Source organism: Chanodichthys erythropterus, chromosome 3 (assembly GCF_024489055.1).
Source record: "Chanodichthys erythropterus isolate Z2021 chromosome 3, ASM2448905v1, whole genome shotgun sequence".
Lineage (NCBI taxonomy): Eukaryota > Metazoa > Chordata > Actinopteri > Cypriniformes > Xenocyprididae > Chanodichthys > Chanodichthys erythropterus.
The window spans coordinates 63,433,243-63,453,424 of record NC_090223.1 but is presented as its reverse complement, the minus strand read 5'-3'; the positions used below and the strand labels follow the sequence as shown (position 1 = coordinate 63,453,424).

The following is a 20,182-nucleotide window of genomic DNA, read 5'->3' as shown; positions in this document are numbered from 1 at the left end:
GGTTTGGAGGGTGACTTGGTAATTGGTCTTCTTTCCAAACTTGCGGGATTTAGTGCATAAGTACCCGGTCTTGGGCCAACTGAAGACTAGGGTTTGTTTAGTTAAATGGATGGTTTAGTTTCTTTAAATAAACCTTGATTGTTATTTAAAAAAAAAAAAAAAAAAATTCTTTATTTTGTTGTGGGTGTAATATTTGTTAAGCGTGTTTCGTAAGCGTGATTAGTGGTAATTATGGCAACCGATGTTATTGAAACATTTTTTCAGTCTCCGTCTGAAGAATTGTTAAAGGAAATGACCAAAGAGCAATTGTTGGAATTAGCTGCGCATTATGAAATCGAGTTGACGTATAATCAAAAAAGGTCAAAAGATGGAATTAAGCTAGTCCTTGAAACTGCGCTGGGTGATCTTAAAATCTTGAGAGGATCTAAATTGCCTTATTCAGTTGCATTGTCTGCTGTAAGTACGCCTATTTCAACTACCCTTCCGTTGTCTGTTTTAAGTTCTCTTTCATTTGAGCAACAGAAAGAGTTGTTGCTCATACAATGTGATACTGAGTGTGAGAAACGTCGCTTGGAATGTGAGAAGGTCCAAATGGAGTTGCAGTTGGAGAAAAGCCGGCAAGAATTAGAGCAACAGCGTTTAGAGATTGAAAGGCGTCGATTAGAGTTACATGAAGAGGGTAAGCCGGTGGACGCAGGTGTTCTCCTATTTGAGCGAGTCGCAGTAGCGTATGATTGGAGTGATGTTGAACGCGCTATGCTGCTTCAGTGCGCTTTAACCGGGAAAGCGCAACAAGCCTATTCTACGCTATCTGATGCTGACAGCCAGAATTATGAAGCCATTAAAGCGGCGGTGTTAAAAATTAATGAGCGTGTTCCAGAGTGCTATCGGCAAAGGTTCCGTACGTTACAACGAAAGGTGAATGAAACAAATGTTGAGTTCGTGAGAGATTTGACTGTGCAGTTTGATCGTTGGTGTGTAGCAGCAGATAGTACAACAATGGATAAGCTGAGAGAGTTAGTTTTATTTGAACAATACAAAAATACACTTCCCGAGATGATAGCCACTTATGTTGCGGAGCGTCAGGTTAAAACTGCTTCAGAAGCTGCACTGCTGGTAGATGACTGGGAGCTTATTCATAAACCCTGTCACCCATCGTCGGGATCATACACAGGGAAATTCTTCCATTGTCCCTATGGGTCCAGCTAGGCGTTTTGTGAAAAAAACAACAAGTGACTATGATAACTGTAACTACTGTTTGGGTAAAGGACATTGGAAGTCAAATTGTCCAGTGCTTAAATCAAAATTTGTTAGACACGCTCATTCCGCGAAACCTGCTCTCCTGGCTACTTCTGTTCATGTATTGAATCAGGAGGGTACTTTAAAAGGAATATCGCTGTTAGCACCCGAGGATGTAGAGGATCATCAGCAGTTATTTGAACCATTCATTTCTAATGGTTTTGTGTCGCTTCCAGGTAGTGTTTAGAAAGTGGCAGTGAAAATACTCCGGGACACGGGGTCATCGGAGTCGTTTATTTTGGAGTCGGTGTTGCCCTTCTCAACTGAATCGCACACTGGTAGCTCGCTTTTGATTCGTGGCATTGGGCTTAATACATTATCCGTACCCCTGCATAAAGTTGATTTGACCTGTGAATTAGTGCATGGAGTGGTGGATCTTGGTATACACCCTATTCTACCTGTTGATGGCGTTTCACTGATCCTTGGAAATAACTTGGCCGGCGGACGTGTTTGGGTTAATGAATCGCCCTCTCTGGTTGTGACTGATGCACCGTCCTGTACTGATGGTCTGGATGACAGTGCGCGACAGTTTCCGAAAGTGTTCGTCGCGTGTGCAGTGACTCGTTCTGGTGCTCAACTTAGGGCTGAAGAGAAAATCAGTGACCCTGAATCGTGTTTCATTTTCAGTGATTATCCCATAGTGGTTTCTCGGGAAGAGTTGTCTACTGAACAGCAGAATGATGAAACATTAAAACCACAATTTGAACAGGTTATTGATAGCACTGAAATTCGTGACAGAGCACAAGGCTATTTTATCGAACAGAATGTGTTACTGAGAAAGTGGTCCCCGCATGCTGTGGATGGTATGGGAGATTCTGTCATTCAGGTCGTGATACCAGTAAAGTTTCGTTCGTTAGTGTTAAAGATGGCTCATGATCAGCTCGCCAGTCATGCCGGTGTTCAGAAGACATATGACAGAATTCTTCGTTAGTTCTGGCCTCGTATTAAAAAAGACGTTTCAAGTTTTATTAAGACCTGTCATACGTGCCAGCTTACGGGCAAACCGAATCAGTCATTAAAACCAGCTCCTTTGCGTCCAATTCCGTCTGTATGTCAACCATTTGAACATCTCATTATTGATTGCGTCGGTCATCTTCCTCGTTCATAGGCTGGAAGTGAGTACCTGTTGACCGTGATGTGTCAAGTTACGCGTTATCCAGCTGCGTACCCATTGCGCTCGATTAATACAAAATCTATTGTGAAAGCGCTTACTCAGTTTGTGTCTATTTTTGGGTTACCGAAAATCATTCAATCGGACCAAGGAAGTAGTTTTACTTCGAAATTGTTTGCGGAGGTGCTTTTCGAGCTGAGTGTTAGACATAATTTGTCAACAGCGTATCACGCCCAGAGTCAAGGGGCACTCGAACATTTTCATTCTACGTTAAAATCACTATTGAGAGCTTACTGTCTGGAAATGCAGCGGGACTGGGAAGAGGGTCTTCCGTGGCTGATGTTAGCAGCCAGGGAGGTTACGCATCAGAGCATTGGGTTTAGCCCAAACGAGCTGGTCTTTGCACACAAAGTCCGAGGGTTGTTAGCTGTCTTTGGTGATCAATGGGTTGATTCAGAACCACCAAAAAAATTTTCAGAGTACATGCTGGGTTTTCGTCGTCAGCTTTCATTAGCTGGGGAGTTAGCTGGGAAATGTTTAAATAAAACTCAGGGGAAAATGAAAAAGTTGTTTGACCGTAACACTGAACATAGGAAGTTTAGTGTTGGAGATCAGGTTGTTGCGCTTCTGCCTGTAGTAGATTCCCCGTTTCAAGCCAGATATACTGGGCCGTATAAGATAATACATTGCGGGGCCATGGATAATTACACGATTCTGACGCCAGACCGAAGAAAGAAATCCCAAGTCTGTCATGTAAATCTCCTTAAGCCATATTATCAACGAAACTGCACAGGTGTGCCTGTCATTAAAAGCTTCCTGTTTGGCGTCCTCATGGAGCGTTCCATTCTGTCACCTGGAACCCTGGCCAGGACCGAGATGTTGGTCGGCGTTGCGGCGTATTGCGAGAACTTGAGACAGTCTTTGCTATATAAAGCCAAGAATAAAAAATATTGTAACTGCTGTAAACGTTTTATCCTCCTTCATTGTTGCTCCCTATTAAGGGCGTAACACCCGCACTACAAAAGACTCACACACACTCTTCGTCCGGTCTCGTTTGCACTTCACTTACCTGAATCCTTACCTTAAGGACTCCAGCAATCTTACCTGTCTCCAGCGTTCCTCATGTGCAGTCCCGTCTCTCTGTGTGTGTGTGTGTGTGTGTGTGAGAGAGTGAGTGAGTGTTCCCTGTCTCCAATCTCCAGCGTCAGCTCTGTTCTCCAACCCTGCGATCACAAAAGGACAGTATTACCTCTCTGCTTACTCACCACCATTCATCACTATTCACTCACCTGCACTGCTGTTTGACTCTGTTGAGGTCAATAAACACCACTGTTTGTTTTACTCCTGTCTCTGTGCCTTCTGTACTGTAACAACCATGTGTTAATGTTTAAAAATAAATAATTTATTTCTTTGCAGAATTGCAACCTATAAACACATGATGGCCTTCTGGGAACAGATTGAGCCACACAGGATGATTCGTGTCACCAGCTCCAAACTCACCAGGGAGACTGGGTTATCAAATTTGGTTGCCGAAAGAGAGAGTATGAGCCTACCTGCCAGAGGAATTTGAGAATTTCGAGACACCCAGGTTATCCTGGACTGTTCCGAGCTCCGCTGCCAAACGCCTTCGTCTCTGCTATTACAGAGTGAGGTCTTTTCCAGCAACAAATCTCACTGCACTTTTAAGGCTTTGATAGGAATGGCACCTCATGGTGCAGTAACTTTTGTCTCTGGACTGTATGCGGGGTCAATCAGTGACCGGGAGCTATTCAAGCAATCGGGTATCATCAATGCCCTTACTCCTGACATGGCCATAATGGTGAACGAGGGCTTCTTAATTGACAATCGGTGTTACGACCCCTGGCTCAAGGTAAGCAACAAAAACAAGGGACACACACAAACCAAATATTAAGCTCAAGAAGATGTTTATTTACTACTAAATTAAGGTAACATTAAATAATAAAAAGAAAACAAAGGATGTCACAATGTTTCTGTGTCATCAGTAACGTCAATGTGTAAAGCAGAGTGCATGGTTGGAAATGTAATGTAATGTTGAGGCATAAATGCAGAAAACAAATCAAACAAAACAAAGTCCAAAAGCCAAAGTTCCCAAAGCTCTCCTTGGCTCAACTGGAGATCTCTTTTTAAAGGAGCGCCTGAAGCACTGGTCACAGGTGAATCCAATAGATTGCTAATTTGTGGGAACAGGTACCAAGCAGCAATACCCGAGACCAACAGCAGAGGTCGTCACACCTGGTACCATGCAAAATCCACAGGCCTGCTTTTGTGACCAAGGGCACACAAATGTCTACTGGAGAGGTGAGACACACTCAGTCTGTTTCCAGGCTCAGGGTGTGTGAAGGAACACAACTTGTTTGACACAGTCATCCCCTTGTCCATTACTTGTAGCATTAATTAACTGTTTGCAGTGTCATGTCAGAATGGGCTACTTGTCAAGACATGGGCCCAGTGAGTCTACACAGTGTCATTCTTGTCTGTCTTTATTATTTGGCACATTGAATTGAATTGTAATTGAAATGTAAACGGTTTGAATATTAAAGGTAAATCAGACATTCAGGTACAAGAACTACTACAGAAGATCGAAGGAATGATGATGGGAAATGGTGGGAGATTTATCATGGAATGAATGAAGATGAGCAACAACAAATTAATAGTCAGTTGTAGGTTGTTTTATTGTTATGTTGTAAATGACAATAATAGAAAGAAACATGGTAGTTTGTCACAATGACCTTAAGGGAAGAATCCACACAGTCTGTTTTAACAATGATTTGATCATTCTGTTGTAGTTTCAGGAGAAGATTCAGATTTTTCAAGCAGACACTAAGCAACCACCAAACTGTCCTGCTGCTTATTGTGGCTGTAAGGAAACTACTTTGTTTCTCAGCACATAAAGATGAACTACTTATCGTGATTTCAATCTGCAGTGATGTGGTTTTTCCACTGCATGGATCTTCATGTGTATTTTCAGCTGATTTTTAAAAGAGAAACTCTTTCCACACTGATCACACGTGTGTGGCTTCTCTCTGCTGTGGATCCTCTCGTGTGTTTTCAGATTTGACGAATCACTGAATCTCTTGTTACACTGTGAACACTTGTAAGGTTTTTCTGCAGTGTGGATCCTTTCATGTGTTTTCAGAGATGATGAATCACTGAATCTCTTGTCACAGTATGAACACTTGTAAGGTTTCTCTCCAGTGTGGATCTTCTCATGTGTTTTCAGATATGATGACTGATTAAATCTCTTGTCACAGTGTGAACACTTGTAAGGTTTTTCTCCAGTGTGGATCCTTTCATGTGTTTTTAGAGATGATGAATCACTGAATCTCTTGTCACAGTGTGAACACTTGTAAGGTTTTTCTCCAGTGTGAATTCTCTGGTGCACTTTTAAATACTTTAATGTAGTAAAAGTCTTCTCACACTCAAAGCACGTGTACTCTCTCACACCAGTGTGTATTTTCTCATGTTTATTTAAATATGACAGCAGTGAAAAACTCTTTCCACACACAGAACATGAATGTGGCTTCTCCTTTGTATGAACTGTCAGATGTTTCTTCAGGTTTGTTGCCCAGAGAAACGTTTTGCTGCATTCATGACATTCGAACTGCTTCTCTCTGGTGTGAACTGCACTGTGAATCTTAAGACTTTGTTTTGATGTAAAACTCTTCCCACACTGATCACATGTGAACGGCTTCTCTCCAGTGTGGACTCTCATGTGTTTCTTAAGATTTCCTTTTTGTGTGCAGTTCTTCCCACAATGATCACATGTGAACGGCTTCTCTCCTGTATGAACTCTCATGTGAACATCAAGATTTTGTTTGTTAGTGAAACTCTTTCCACACTGAGTGCAGGTTGCAGATTTCTTGTCTCTTCTTTTCTTTAGAAATGTCTTTTTAGTCTTTAAGTGACTCAAAGATTTTTCTCCAGGTTTGTCATAATGTTCCTCCCTTTCACTCTCCTCCTTCACTTCCATCAGCTCTAAAATGAAAGAAAAAGTTAATTTTCAGTATATTAAAGTAATTCAAAATGAGGATTATGAAGTGAAAGAACTTAAAAGTGAACCTTCATGTACTGAAGTAGACGACTGCTCTACAATATTCTGATAACTTTGATGTCATATATATTATATATTTCCCTGAAACAATTATTAGATCTTCTGAATGTTGATAGTCTGAGGATCATCAATATTAACAGAGAAACTGCTGAAAACACTCTTTATTTCATGTCAATAGTTCCTGTTTTCACCTCATTTATTATGCTGATGTCTTCAGATCTGCTGTAAATTGACACTTAAAGCTCATTTCATTGCTGTCAACAGACTGAGGGGATTTGTGGACCTCAAATATGAACAATTATTTTTGTCTTTGTGCTTTTAACTGACTTTCTTACAGTTCTTTACTACTTTTCTAGCTATCTGTCAATATTTTCAGGGGTGCACATAACTGGTACGCAGGTACGCATGCGCGACAAAAATCAGGAATGCGTAATGCCACCTGTGTTACTCCGCGCCTTTGCGTACTGACCGATTTTTTCATCTAGACTTACAACTTACATGTTACTTGTCAACTACTGTCCGCGATGTCCAAAAAGCAACAGACATTAAGCAGCTTCTTTGGCGTTTCGCCACCTACAAAGAAACACGCCAATTGGAGCCAGAGTCGAAAAAAAGATTTTTTTCGGAAAAGTGGCTCAAAGATGTGCCGTGGCTTGAAGCTAACGACGAGCGCACTGAAATGTGGTGCAAGATTTGCCGCTCAAATCCACATCTAGCAGACAAAACAGGTGCGTTTTATAAAGGCTCAAAGAATTTCAACCATCCTTTATTTGACAAACATGAAAAGAGCAAGGAGCACACGAATGTGGTGCAAGCCATTGCTAATAAACATGCTAGCCAAGAAGAAATTTCCAGTCGCCCACTTGCCAGATGGCGAGACAAGCTGAATGAAGAACAAAGGCAAGCTCTGTTTAACATTTTTCTCCTCGCCTTCCATAAAGCTAAACACGCACGTCCCATGTCTTCTTATTCTGAGGATATTCAGTTACTGAAGCGGCTAGGAGTAAATGTCGGAGGTGCTTATCATTCACGTGAAGGGGGCACACGGATCATGCAAAGCATCGCCCACGCCATCAGCGAGGATTTACGAGCCAAGTTGCAGTCTGCTGAATTTTGGGGGCTGCTTTTTGATGGATCTGAGGACATCACAAAAACTGAGCAGGAAATTGTTTACATTGTGTCTGTGTCCAGCAACGGAGAGTTTACCTCAGACTTTATTGGACTGATTGAATTGGGTGCTGACTGAACTGCGCAGGCCATAACAGACAGACTTGTGAGACTTTTCCAGGACACAGGCTTGGATGACTGGACAACAAAGTTGGTCGCTGTGTGCACAGACGGGGCTGCTGTCAACGTCGGTATGTACAACGGCGTTGTGCCAAAACTCCGGTGACTTGCTGCGGTTGGAGACTCACTTGTGCACATTTTGTGCACCGCACACACACTGGAGAATTGCGCAAAATCAGCTGATCGCAACGTTCCTTACTGTGAGACATTTAATCGCTCTGTGGTCAAGCTGCTGCAGTTTTATTTACAAAAAGGTGGAGCAAAAAAAACTGCTGAACTGAAGAAGCTGTGTGAAGAAAATGGGATCTCCTTTGTGAAACTGGGTAAGTTTCATAATATCAGATGGTCTGCATGGAGGCATGAAACACTGTTAAAAATATCAAGACTATTGCCAGCCATTAAAATGCAACTGGCTACAAGTGATAACAGTGACTTGCAGCATATCTGCACTGAGCATTTTCAGTGCTTTCTGTCAAATATGCTTGACATTGGTAACATTTTGAAGACCACATCCATTAAGTTTCAGAAGGAAAAGCTGACCATTGGAGAATGTAAGGATGAACTTATGGTTGCCATTGGACAGTTCACACTTCTGCTTGATGGTGAAGGCCACAGGGCACACACTGTTTCTAATGCTGATGCTGACAGAGACAAGACAAACTTACTGAGAGGATTAATTGAAGAGTTTGAAATCAGATATGACTCCCTCAAGTCATGTGATCATTTCTTAGTATTTGATCCTTCAACATGGCCTCAGGAAATGCAAGACCTCCACAGTTTTGGAAATGCAACAGTTTGCAGCATTCTCAAGAAATATGAGGCCATATTGCAACTTGACAAAGACACCACTGTGACAGAATGGATGCGCTTAAAGCAGGCAGGAAAACGCCTGGGAGCCTCTTCTGTGTATGACTTGGTCCAAATAGTAAATACAAGTAACCCAGTTGCTTACTCCTACATCAACAAGGTGGTTAAGCTGTCCCTTACACTGCCTTTAAGCAGTGCAGCTTGTGAGAGAGGATTCTCACATCTCAACATAATAAAAACCAAGTACAGATCCCGTCTGTCACATGCTCGTCTCTCAGCCCTGATGCAGATTCACCTGTCGAAGCAGACCACAGAGACATTTGACCCAAAGCAAGCTGTTGACCTGTGGATGGAGACAGCTAACCGTAGGCTAAACCAAGGACAGGGAAGTGCATCTTTATCATCTACCATGCAGGAAGCTGAAGAAGAGGACAGTGGGGGTGACACTGAGGAAGGCAGTGAGGAAGACTGCACTTAAGACCACAATACATATGGGGTGAGTACCAAACACCATCTCCTGGTCCTCACTTGAGTAACTGACCCAAAAAGTTATGTGCACCCCTGAATATTTTAATGGAGAAACAGAATGAAGTTCTGAATTAGCATAAGATGCTTTACGATAGACAGGTATACATGCTTAATGCTTTTAGTTTATGGGTGAAATTCAAAAAGGCTTAATATGGCACAAAAATAATTAATTAATTAAAAAAGAAAAAAAAAGTAATTTGAAACATTAAAACAGACAAATTTCATTTAGTGGGTTTTCTATGTAAAATCGCTTTTGTAAATTTCATTTGATGCAGACACTACAGTTTGATATCTGGACTTTAACCCTATATAAACAAACTCATTAACTGATTATTTTTTTTTTTTTGGCAGATATGGGGTGTATTCCGGAATTTACTGTCACATATACCCTGAACTCTCAGTTGATTAACCCAAACTTTGCTTAGTAAGTTCAGCCAACCCCGAGTATATTCCCGGTTAACACACTAGACCAGGGCTATTCAACTGGTGGCCCTCGTGCCACGCGCGTCCCCGAAGCAACCACCGAGTGGCCCAGCGTAGTCTAGCAACACACAAACAATGCAGATCGTGCCGGTAGTAGCTTAGATTACTATCAATATGACTTTCTCAACAGTGAAGCCTAGATTACTATCAATATGACTTTCTCAACAGTGAAACGTAAAATTGCCAATGAAATACAGTGAAGGAGGGATAGGCGGAATTGCGCTAAATGACACTCAACAGAAGCGGTCTCTCTCTCGCACACAATCAGTTCTCCTTGCGAATGAACAGGCAAATACATGTGTACACAGATGTCTAAATATCCATCGTACGGAGTATCTCACGTGAATACAGTCGGTAATGGCTTAAGAGGACATAAACAGGTGGGCAATAACTGGATATGCATCAGTTACGTCCATGCATTCAGCAGCAATATTAAATAGGCCTGTATGTCATTAATGTTAATCAAACAACAAAAGATGTTATATAAATGTAGGCTATATGTTTAATAAAGCTACTGTATCTGAATAAAGATTATTTTTAATTTACTATTGTTTTTGTAATTTGCTTTTTTGTTCTTTTATATAGTCTAACACAAATAACTTATGTCTCATATTAGCCCATAATCATATTGTCCACCTCTTGCCCAACTGTACATACAGGCGCACCGTTGACACGGGGTACAGGGGAGTCAGGACCCCTGCAGTTTGGAAAAGACAGAAATCGACCCCCGCACTTTTGATAAGGGCTGCTTAAATCAGTCACAATATATCACCTTTTAGCTTAGGATATTTTCTTTCAAATGAGACCATTTTCACGTTTCTGTGAGCTTTCGTTCGTAAATAATCAACTGTTTTGTTGCGGATGTGAAGAACAGGAAATGCGCTCTCGAACGGAGAAACACGCAATCTCCAAACACTCGATCAAAGCTTGCTAACATTTTAGGACAGGTCGATGGTATTTAAATCATGCCTGGACGTTAGCGTTTGTCAATCAAGCCAAACTGTCCATTCAGAAACTGAGAAATTTGACACTTTAAGTAAGGAGGCTGATTTCAGGTTGACGCGCGAGCTGGCTTGACTGAAGTTTTCATGGACATTTATAGACTGTTTTGATTTTGGTAATGTAACGCCACACCAGCAGAGGGAGCCCTCGTCTGAGTACTGACTGTGTGCCACTCCCTCTGCTTCACCTGTCACTTCCTGTTTGGTGGACATTTAAGCATGGCCATTGCCATTGATACCTTGCGAAGTATTGCCAGTTTAACTGCCTTACCGAGCGTTTCTACCATTGTCTGTTTGCCATTCTGTTCACGACCATTGCCTGTTTGACCTGTTTTTGCCGTTTGGATTTCCCTTCTGTTTTGTTGCCTGGATTGAACTGCCTCACTGTGTTTGAACCTCTGCCTGCCTTACGTTTATTGTCTCTGCCTGCCAATTTGGTTTTGTTTGCTGTGCTTTTTAATAAACACTGAATATGGATTCTAACGCCGCCTCAGTGTCCTTACAGAATACTTTGCCACCGATTAATCCAGCAGATGTTTCCAGTCTACAGGCCGCATTCGCTTACCAAAGCGATGTGCTCAAGGAGTTCAGAGACCAACTGGCTAAAGTCCAAGCAGCTAATGACTACCTCACTGAACATTTACAATCGCCTATGCCCAGGAAGGTAAGCTTTGCTTTACCTGAGAAATTTAACGGTTCTGCGGATCAATGTAAAGGCTTTCTCCGGCAAGTCGACATCTATTTCATGCATCAGGGATGTGACTTTGATTCTGATGAAAAGAAATGCATTTCTCATGTCTTTATTGACTGGTAAAGCGATTGAGTGGGCCGCGGCTGTCTGGGACTATGATCCTTTGTTTCGTACATCCTATACATATTTTGTGAAACAACTCAAGGAAGTATTTGAGTATCCAGCAGGTGGCAAGGATGTTTCGACTCGTCTCATTCAGTTAACCCAGGGCCGCAGAACAGCCGCAGAGTACGCAAATTGAATTCAGAACACTCGCTGCACAAAGTGGCTGGAATGACGTTTCTCTCAAAGCCATGTTTCAACGCAGTCTAAACCTCCAACTACAGACTGAACTGGCATGTAAGGGTGAGGATCTCTCTTTTTCTGACTATGTAACATTGGCGATCAAGATTGACAATCTCATGCGGAGTAATCAGGCCCATTTCAAGTCATTGTTTCAGGGAAACCTGCCCACCCAGCCAGTTTCCAGCCCTATCCAGTCTAATGACCAGGCTAATCCTGAACCTATGCAACTAGAAGTCACCAAGCTATCCAGTGAAGAGAGATCACGACGGCTCGTCAATAATCTGTGCTTTTACTGCAGGGAAGCAGGCCACCGCAACTCATCATGTCCACTCAAAGCCCGGAGGAGCACCATTGAACACAACCGGGTGAGTGTTGATAACCTCTTGCTTCCTACCACAAAATCACTCATGACATTGGTACAGATTTCTACTGATAGTGAATCCTTTGAATTTACAGCGCTGATAGACTCTGGTTCAGCCCTCAACTTGATCCACCAAGACCTCATCACGGCATTCAAGATTCCTACTCAAGCCTGCAACCCTCCACTTAAGGTCAACGCTGTCAACAATAAGCCCATCGGTAAAGGTATCACTCAGCAAACTCTGCCCATGCAACTCAAAGTCGGACTGTTCCATCAAGAAACGATCACATTCTACGTCATCAACTCTCCACGTCATGAAATCATCCTTGGATATCCCTGGTTAACTGTTCACGACCCAGTCATTTCCTGGCTCCATGGTGAGATCACGCAATGGTCACCATTTTGTTTTTCCCACTGTTTAACTCACAAAATCCTGAAACCATATCTATCCATGAGCATCGAAAGCCCTGAGTGTAAACCCGTAACCATCCCGTCATGCTACCAGGACCTCCATGAGGTTTTCAGTAAAACCAAGGCAACACTACAACCACCTCATCATCCTTGGGATTGTGCGATTGACCTCCTACCCAACGCTATGCCACCTAAGAATAAGATTTATCCCCTGTCACGTCCTGAGAGTCAAGCTATGGAGGAGTACATCGAAGAGGCCCTCAGTTCTGGTTTCATCCGCCCATCTACTTCTCCAGCAGCTGCAGGTTTTTTCTTTGTGGAGAAGAAAGATGGAGGACTTCGGCCTTGCATCGACTACAGAGGTTTGAATCAAGTTACAGTTAAATTCCGCTATCCACTACCATTAGTTCCACACTTGAACAGTTACGTGAGGCCAAGATTTACACCAAGCTCGACCTCAGAAGTGCATATAACCTCATTAGGATCAAGGAGGGTGATGAGTGGAAAACTGCCTTCCTGACCACTAGGAGGCACTATGAATACCGGGTTATGCCGTATGGCCTGTCCAATGCTCCTGCTGTCTTGCAATCCTTCATTAACGAGATCTTCCGGGACATCATGAACAAGTACGTGGTCACCTACATTGATGACATCCTGATATATTCCAAGATCAAAGAGGAGCATAAGAGTCACGTCAGGACCGTACTTAACAGGCTACTAAAACATCAACTCAAGGCTGAAAAGTGTGAATTTCATGTGCAGCGAACATCATTCCTGGGGTACAACGTCAGCTATCAAGGTGTGGAGATGGATAACTCTAAAATCACAGGAATCACTGAATGGCCACAACCCAACACAGTCAAAGAAATTCAACGTTTCCTGGGCTTTGCCAAGTTCTACCTGAGGTTCATCCGCACCCATGACGTCCCTGCTCAAAGGTAAACCATCACGACTCAAATGGACTGATCAAGCCACTCAAGCTTTCACTAATCTAAAAAACAGTTTTACAATGACTCCTATACTAAAACATCCAGACCCAAACCTACCGTTCATTGTTGAAGTAGATGCTTCAGATTGTGGGATAGGAGCAGTTCTTTCTCAGCGACACGGACAACCAGGCATGCTGTTTCCATGTGCCTACTTCTCAAGCAAGCTCACAGATGCAGAACACAACTACGATGTTGGAAACAAGGAACTTCTTGCCATTAAAGCAGCTATAGAAGAGTGGAGACATAGGCTAGAGGGTTCCATCCATCCCTTTCAAATCATCACAGATCACAAGAACCTCGAGTACATCAAGAGCGCCAAGATACTTAACCCACGCCAAGCCAGATGGTCATTATTCTTTACGAGGTTCCAATTCACAATCACCTATCGTCCAGGCAGTAAAAATGGCAAAACTGATGCACTCTCCAGAAGACACGATCACCTACAAGCCGACTTCAAACTAGAAACTATCCTACCATCATTCATCATCATAGCCGCAGTTACATGGGACTTAATGTAAGAGATCCAACGTGAACAACAAAATGACCCCACACCACCTGGCTGTCCACCCAACAAGCACTACATTCCTGCAAGTCTTCTAATCCAAGTATTGCAATTGGTCCATACCTCGCTATACTCAAGCCATCCTGGTATCTCACGAACCCTTTATCTAACCCAGAATTCATTTTGGTGGCCATCCATGGTTAAGGACGTGGCCAACTATGTAAAGTCTTGCTCTGTCTGCGCTCAATCCAAGACACCCAAAGAGTTACCATCCGGTCTGTTGCAACCCCTGCCTATCCCTCAAAGGCCTTGGTCACACCTCTTCTGATCACGACCATTGCCTGTTTGACCTGTTTTTGCCTTTTGGATTTCCCTTCTTTTTTGTTGCCAGGATTGGACTGCCTCACTGTGTTTGAATCTCTGCCTGGATTAAAAAAAAACGGAGTGGGTGGATTTTTATCACTATAGGGTGGTTGTGTACACACACTGCCAACCCACATTTATGTCCAAACACCATGCAAAAGTTAATTTTGCATAATAGGTCCCCTTTAATAACTCAATTAATGCGTTTGCTTTATGAGACGAGCTTAAACAAAAGCCCAAATACGCTTATAATGAGTGACCATGGCAACACAGACGTGCTCTGTGTGAAACAGGCTTACAGAAGCATAAACAAACACGACGCCTCCGTCAAATGTAACGTTAGTGTGTTAAATTTGTGAAAATAACAAGTGTTTTATCACTTTAATATTACTTTGGTCACGATAACGGATACCAAACATGAGAGACGCCAGAACGTCGCTATGGGTTCCAAGCTGTCAATCATTGCATTTTCAAGAGTGAGTCGTGTTCTCTACACACATGTAGGCCTAATGATAATTTAGTGGATTCACTCCCACATTTAAATGCGGTTGTCACTCCTGAAACTTACAGTGTGTACGTGGCTGTGCGCAAACATATCAAAAGGAACAGAGGGCTCAGATTCTGATGGCACCTCTGAAGAAGAAGAGGAGCTCTGAAGATATGTGATTCAAATGATAGATTGATGAAATGTTTGCACTTTCTGTGCATATTTTGTTCTATGCATTGTACTTTATATGTGTTTTTCATGCCAACAATGTTAATAAAAATGATCAAATGCATTCAGTGGCACTCATAATTTCTCTTATTTTCACCAGAAAAAAAAATTGGCTAGTGGAAATTCTGATTGACTGGTAACTTTAGAAAGTTACCACCAACATGATTAAAAATCACCAGCTGGTGATCAAAAAAGTTAATTTAGAACCCTGATGGCATCTATAGAGATATCTGAAAGCGAAATGAAAGTGATTGTTGACTCGACCAGCAATGCAGAGTGGAGGACACACAAGAGAAAACCTGCGCATTTAATTGGTGTATACTGTAATACTGCATTTACAATGCTTATCAGTGGCGTGCACTTTGATATCGAAAGTGAAAGTGATATCTAATACAAAAGAAACACCTAGTTGATAATCAATTTGTGTTAAAACAGTCGATCTGGCGCTGGGATGTGTTCTTTTTGAAATCATGTTAAGTGCTCGTTGCCGCTGTTATCAGAGTTCTCCGTGCTCGTGCTCACTGCGCAGACTTCACACGGACGAGCGCTTCAATTCTCTCTATTCGTTACTTTGAAATCACAAAACAAAATACGCATAAACGTGTCCCTGCTCTTGATATACAATCAGTGATGAACATCTTTTGTTTTAATGAGAAAAAAAAAATCATACATGTTTGGATTAGAACCCAGAACCTCTTGCACGCTAAATGAAAATGCTGCCACTAGTCCATCAATCCAATCCAATCCACTTTATTTATATAGCACATTTAACAAACAACAGTTTCCAAAGTGCTGCACAAAATGAAAAATAAATAAATAAATAAATACTCTATTAAACTTCACCAGCCTCCATTCAAACAATAAAAACTAGTAAAATTGAATGAGCAATACAAGAAACAGTCTACAGTCAATAGTGGATCCGTCTACTTATTTATTAACTAATATACATACTCTCGAGATTGATGACATATTGTAATATAGCAGATGTAAGGAAATAAAACTACCATATTAATTTTAATATATTATTATTGTAATAATACAAGTACAACACCCACACACCCCCCTCCCGGATCGCAGCTTGGTCCCCCCCACTTTAAAAATGTCTCCTGCACCCCATGTACATACCAGCTGATATACAATGTAGTCTTGATTTGGGTGGTAAATCTGCATTTAAAAGTTTGAAAGGGTTTTAAATCTTCTAAATCAAGTAAAATGACTCAAAATAAAGTAATTTAAGTATAACAAAGTAAACTTTAATCATATAAAATGTAATTTACCAACATCAAAATGGTGGCCAGTGAAAATGCTGAGTGGCTAGTAATTTGGAAAACCACTAGCCACAGTGGCAGGTGAGCAAAAAAGTTCATGTCAAGCCCTGATTGCATCTTACAACAAGAGCTGTGCAAACTGATCAATGTTAAATGAGAAACAATGAATAAATCTTATGTTTTTCAATACATTTGTTTGTGTTGGTTTTAAAATTTGTCGTTACGAGCTGCTTCGCCGCTGAAATGACTGGCACAGCTAACCTTCTTGGTTTGAAAATCTGGCCCAACTGAATTTGTAATGGAATAGCTCTGCACTGGACATTCTCAACAGAGAGACGAATCGATAATTCACCATGGAAACAGACGTTAAGAAAAAGCACACCATTCTACTTCATTCTTCTTCTTTTGTTTAATGGCGATTTACATAACCTACTTGGTGCTGATGTTGATGCAAGAAAAAAAGACTGCGCTGTCTGCTATGGCTAACTAGTTCGACAGCGTATTTAGTCAGACCCTAAGCAGAGCTGAAGGCGGCATCAGTCCATTGGAGCAGATGAATATGTATGAAAGAGAAGCTACGCTACCAGCTGACGAAAACCCTCTCAGTTGGTGGCAAAAACTGTGCGGTATGTTTGTTTCCACATATTACGCAGCTGGCAAAGACATTGACCATACCTGCCACATCGGTCAGAGGTGCGTTTCCCAAAGCGAATTTTGGTCGCAAGTTCCGTCGTTATCAAGAGAGTTCAGCAGGACTTACGGCCATAGTTGACTAACAATGTTTTCGGGAAACACACCCCAGAGCTGAGCGCGTGTTTTCATCAGTTGGAAACAACAAAGTGTTTTGATTTGTAGTGCACGGATTGTTTCTGAATGGCAGGTCGCTAATTTGTGTTCATGTAACGTTAGTAGACAAACATTATGCTAACATTACACTACAAACATTACGCTGTCTGTTGAAGCGTGTTTACTCAGGTTAGTGATGTACTTACAGTTTTTATGCACTTTTTGTTACCTTTCATGCACATTAATGACATCTTTTATTTAAAACAGTTGTTTGAAAAAAAAGTGAATGTCATTTCATTTCAATAAAATATGCGACGCTTGATTTGATGTGTATTTGCTTACTGTGCTTGCTAGCGCTCTCTTGTGGCCATAGTAGACAAGTACTCTTTTCCTCTAACATTAAGTATTGCCTTTAGAATTTGATTATTATTCAAATTTTTCAAATATTTCAGAAAGAATTTCGAATTTAGCTTTTCAGCCATTTTCTTTTGACAGCCCTACTCTGAATCGGTGGTCTTATGTCGTTCAGTGAGAGAGGTTCAAAGATGGCCTTTTTCCTGGTCTTGTTACCAAAGATAGCCTACAGTAATTTTCTGACAGCATCATAAATTCAGCATGATCATCTTTCATTGTGTTTGCTGCTACGACCAACGTCTACTGACCAGCCAATGAAAATGCAACATGAAATCAATGCGACATGGAGCTTAAATGATTTTCAAAATAAAATTATAGACGATTAGAGGAGCAGTAATTTATAAATTAGCAAGCATCAAGCACATTTTCATATAAGGCGTCTTCAGACCTTTATTTTGAAATGGCAATGAACATGAAAAACATGAAAAGACTGGTTGAGACATTTTTGTTTTCATGCCAGGAGTTCAAATCATCCATTCAATTTTTGGAGAAAAAAAAGGTCTGAAAATGTTTTTAATAGAAAAAAAATATATACATTTATTGTGGCAGCAATCTATAACCCACATACATGTTGTTTTTATGTTTATTAAAAGGCTAAATTCATATAAAATTCTGCCAAACTTCCCAAACTACTTCTATATAGGATGTCTACTTCATATATTTTATGAAATTATGGAAATATATGCTTCAGATCACTCAAACCATATATTGAAATGGTGGTGCTCAGTAATGGAGATTGGGTGTCATCTAGTGAAAAAACAAAATCGTACTGAAAGCTCTTTTTTGAGATCAACCTGGAATTTGAAACACAACTTTTCAAGATTTTTGGCTTTAATTTCCTTGCAGTTTTAGATTTCCAGATTTGGGTTACTGTAGTCTAGGGATGTCCTGATCACGTTTTTTTGCCCTCGAGTCCGAGTCATTTAATTTTGATTATCTACCGATACCGAGTCCCGATCCGATACTTATATAATACATGAAAAAGAATAAAGAAGAGCGAAAAAACAGATCCAGGAACAGTGCTTTTCAGGTTTTTCAGGTATCTAACAGTAGTTTTCACGTACAGAAAATGGATAAAGTAATCAAATATAAAATATCACTGCATATTATCTTTACTGTATAAAATAAATAAAGATTAATCATTATTGAAGTTACAAAAACTATTCAGTCAAAAGCAGTGAGTGATTTCTGTGTTATTTGTTGTTTGATTTAACATTAAATACAGGCAGCAGGAATAGTTTTCCCTTTAAGACATGCACGATCCAGTACATATACTGTCATACATGCGCTGTCTTTCTCGACTAATATGTGTTCATTTCATAACCGACTATGTTTGCTAGTATACTCGCTAAGACGGGCATGTTGACATAATTTTTGTATGAATTTGTCCGCTGAAGCGCAAGACTTGAAAGAGAACTCAGTATTTGCGCGCTGACTGGAATAAGCGTGTGCGCGCTTCGGATGAGCGCACACAAATCTTCTCACAGCGCGCGAGCTCTCTTTCGCATCTTGTTCTTGAAATACAAGAAATACAATCAGCAAGGCTTAAATGAGTTAGTTTAAACAGATAGCAACGTGTGCTGTTCAGGTCTCACCTGCGCTCATGCTATCAACGGCGATGACGGCGTAAATGACTGGACATTACAGCAGACGGCACTCGCAGTGAACAGTTTACAAAGAGTGACTGTTTTGTTCACGCTTTCTGATTATCGTTGTTGTAACGTTTTGCGCATCCATCGACTGAAACATACATTATCTGAACTCTGTCTGTCTGTTTTCCACGTTGCTATTTTAAACAATATTAACCAATAGATGCGTCGTCATTCGAGGTGGACCGTGGTGCAAGTGCGTACCGAACCGTATGGTTCAATTTTTTTTTTACTGAGAACGTTGCACCCCTAATACATATATATCGGAGTCCTGATCGGGAGGTAACGTCCGATTCCGATCGAGTCTGAAACCACGTGATCGGGCCCGATTTCCGATCGCGTGATCGGATCTGGACATCCCTACTGTAGTCTAATTACTTTTCCTGATAACGCAGTAATGTAACACATTACATTTTAAATTTATGTAATTTGATTACAGTTACTGATGTTACTTGCGTTACAAGAACAAAAATATTAGGTAAAGTGCATTTCTAAAGAAATCACGTGTGGCGCGGATGCGTCATTATGAATCACCAGAGAACTCGTAGAGGAGACGAGAGCAGTCCAACCTCATCTAAACAAGCTAGATTTGTTGTTTAGGTGATTTGTTCAGGATCGGGCTTCTGAACAATACTGTTTTCAAATGTTTCAAATGTTATTATAAATGTTTTCAGCAATTTTTTCCTGTCTTTAATGCAGGTATACAAACATAAGCTACCACACACATACATGCTACACACAGCAAGGAATGTTTAAGCTGTGTCCGAAACCGCTCACTCGTTCTCCGATTCACTAATCCCTATATAGTGTATGTCATTTGAGTGCACTTTATCTGCAAAGAGTGAACGAAATTAAGTGAGTAAATACAGACACTGACGTAGCCTATAGGCTAACTGTGCATCGGAGAGCTTGAGTTATCACAGAAACGGCTCAACACGTGATAAAACTACTTTTATCCTACATGTCACTTCATAAAATATTAATAACAATCTTAATGACTTTTGTAATCATACATACCATACCTGCCAGCTTTGTAGTTTGATCGATTGTATGGTTTATCATGCTTAATATGTATTCATAATCATTAAATACTATAAAAA

The 20,182-nt window shown here is 41.1% G+C and overlaps 2 protein-coding genes across 2 annotated transcripts in view; one reads left to right on the top strand and one right to left on the bottom strand.

Moving 5' to 3' along the window:
• Window positions 1–20,182, top strand: part of LOC137005697 (gastrula zinc finger protein XlCGF57.1-like) — a 661,382-nt gene that overhangs the window by 165,898 nt on the left and 475,302 nt on the right. The gene's annotated exons all lie outside the window — the stretch shown is intronic.
• The window catches only part of LOC137005779 (gastrula zinc finger protein XlCGF57.1-like), a 576,742-nt gene that overhangs the window by 552,401 nt on the left and 4,159 nt on the right, over window positions 1–20,182 (bottom strand). The window contains exon 2 of the mRNA XM_067366471.1: window positions 5,350–6,406. Coding sequence (XP_067222572.1) covers window positions 5,350–6,406 — 1,057 coding nt within the window. The remainder of the gene's footprint in view (window positions 1–5,349; window positions 6,407–20,182) is intronic.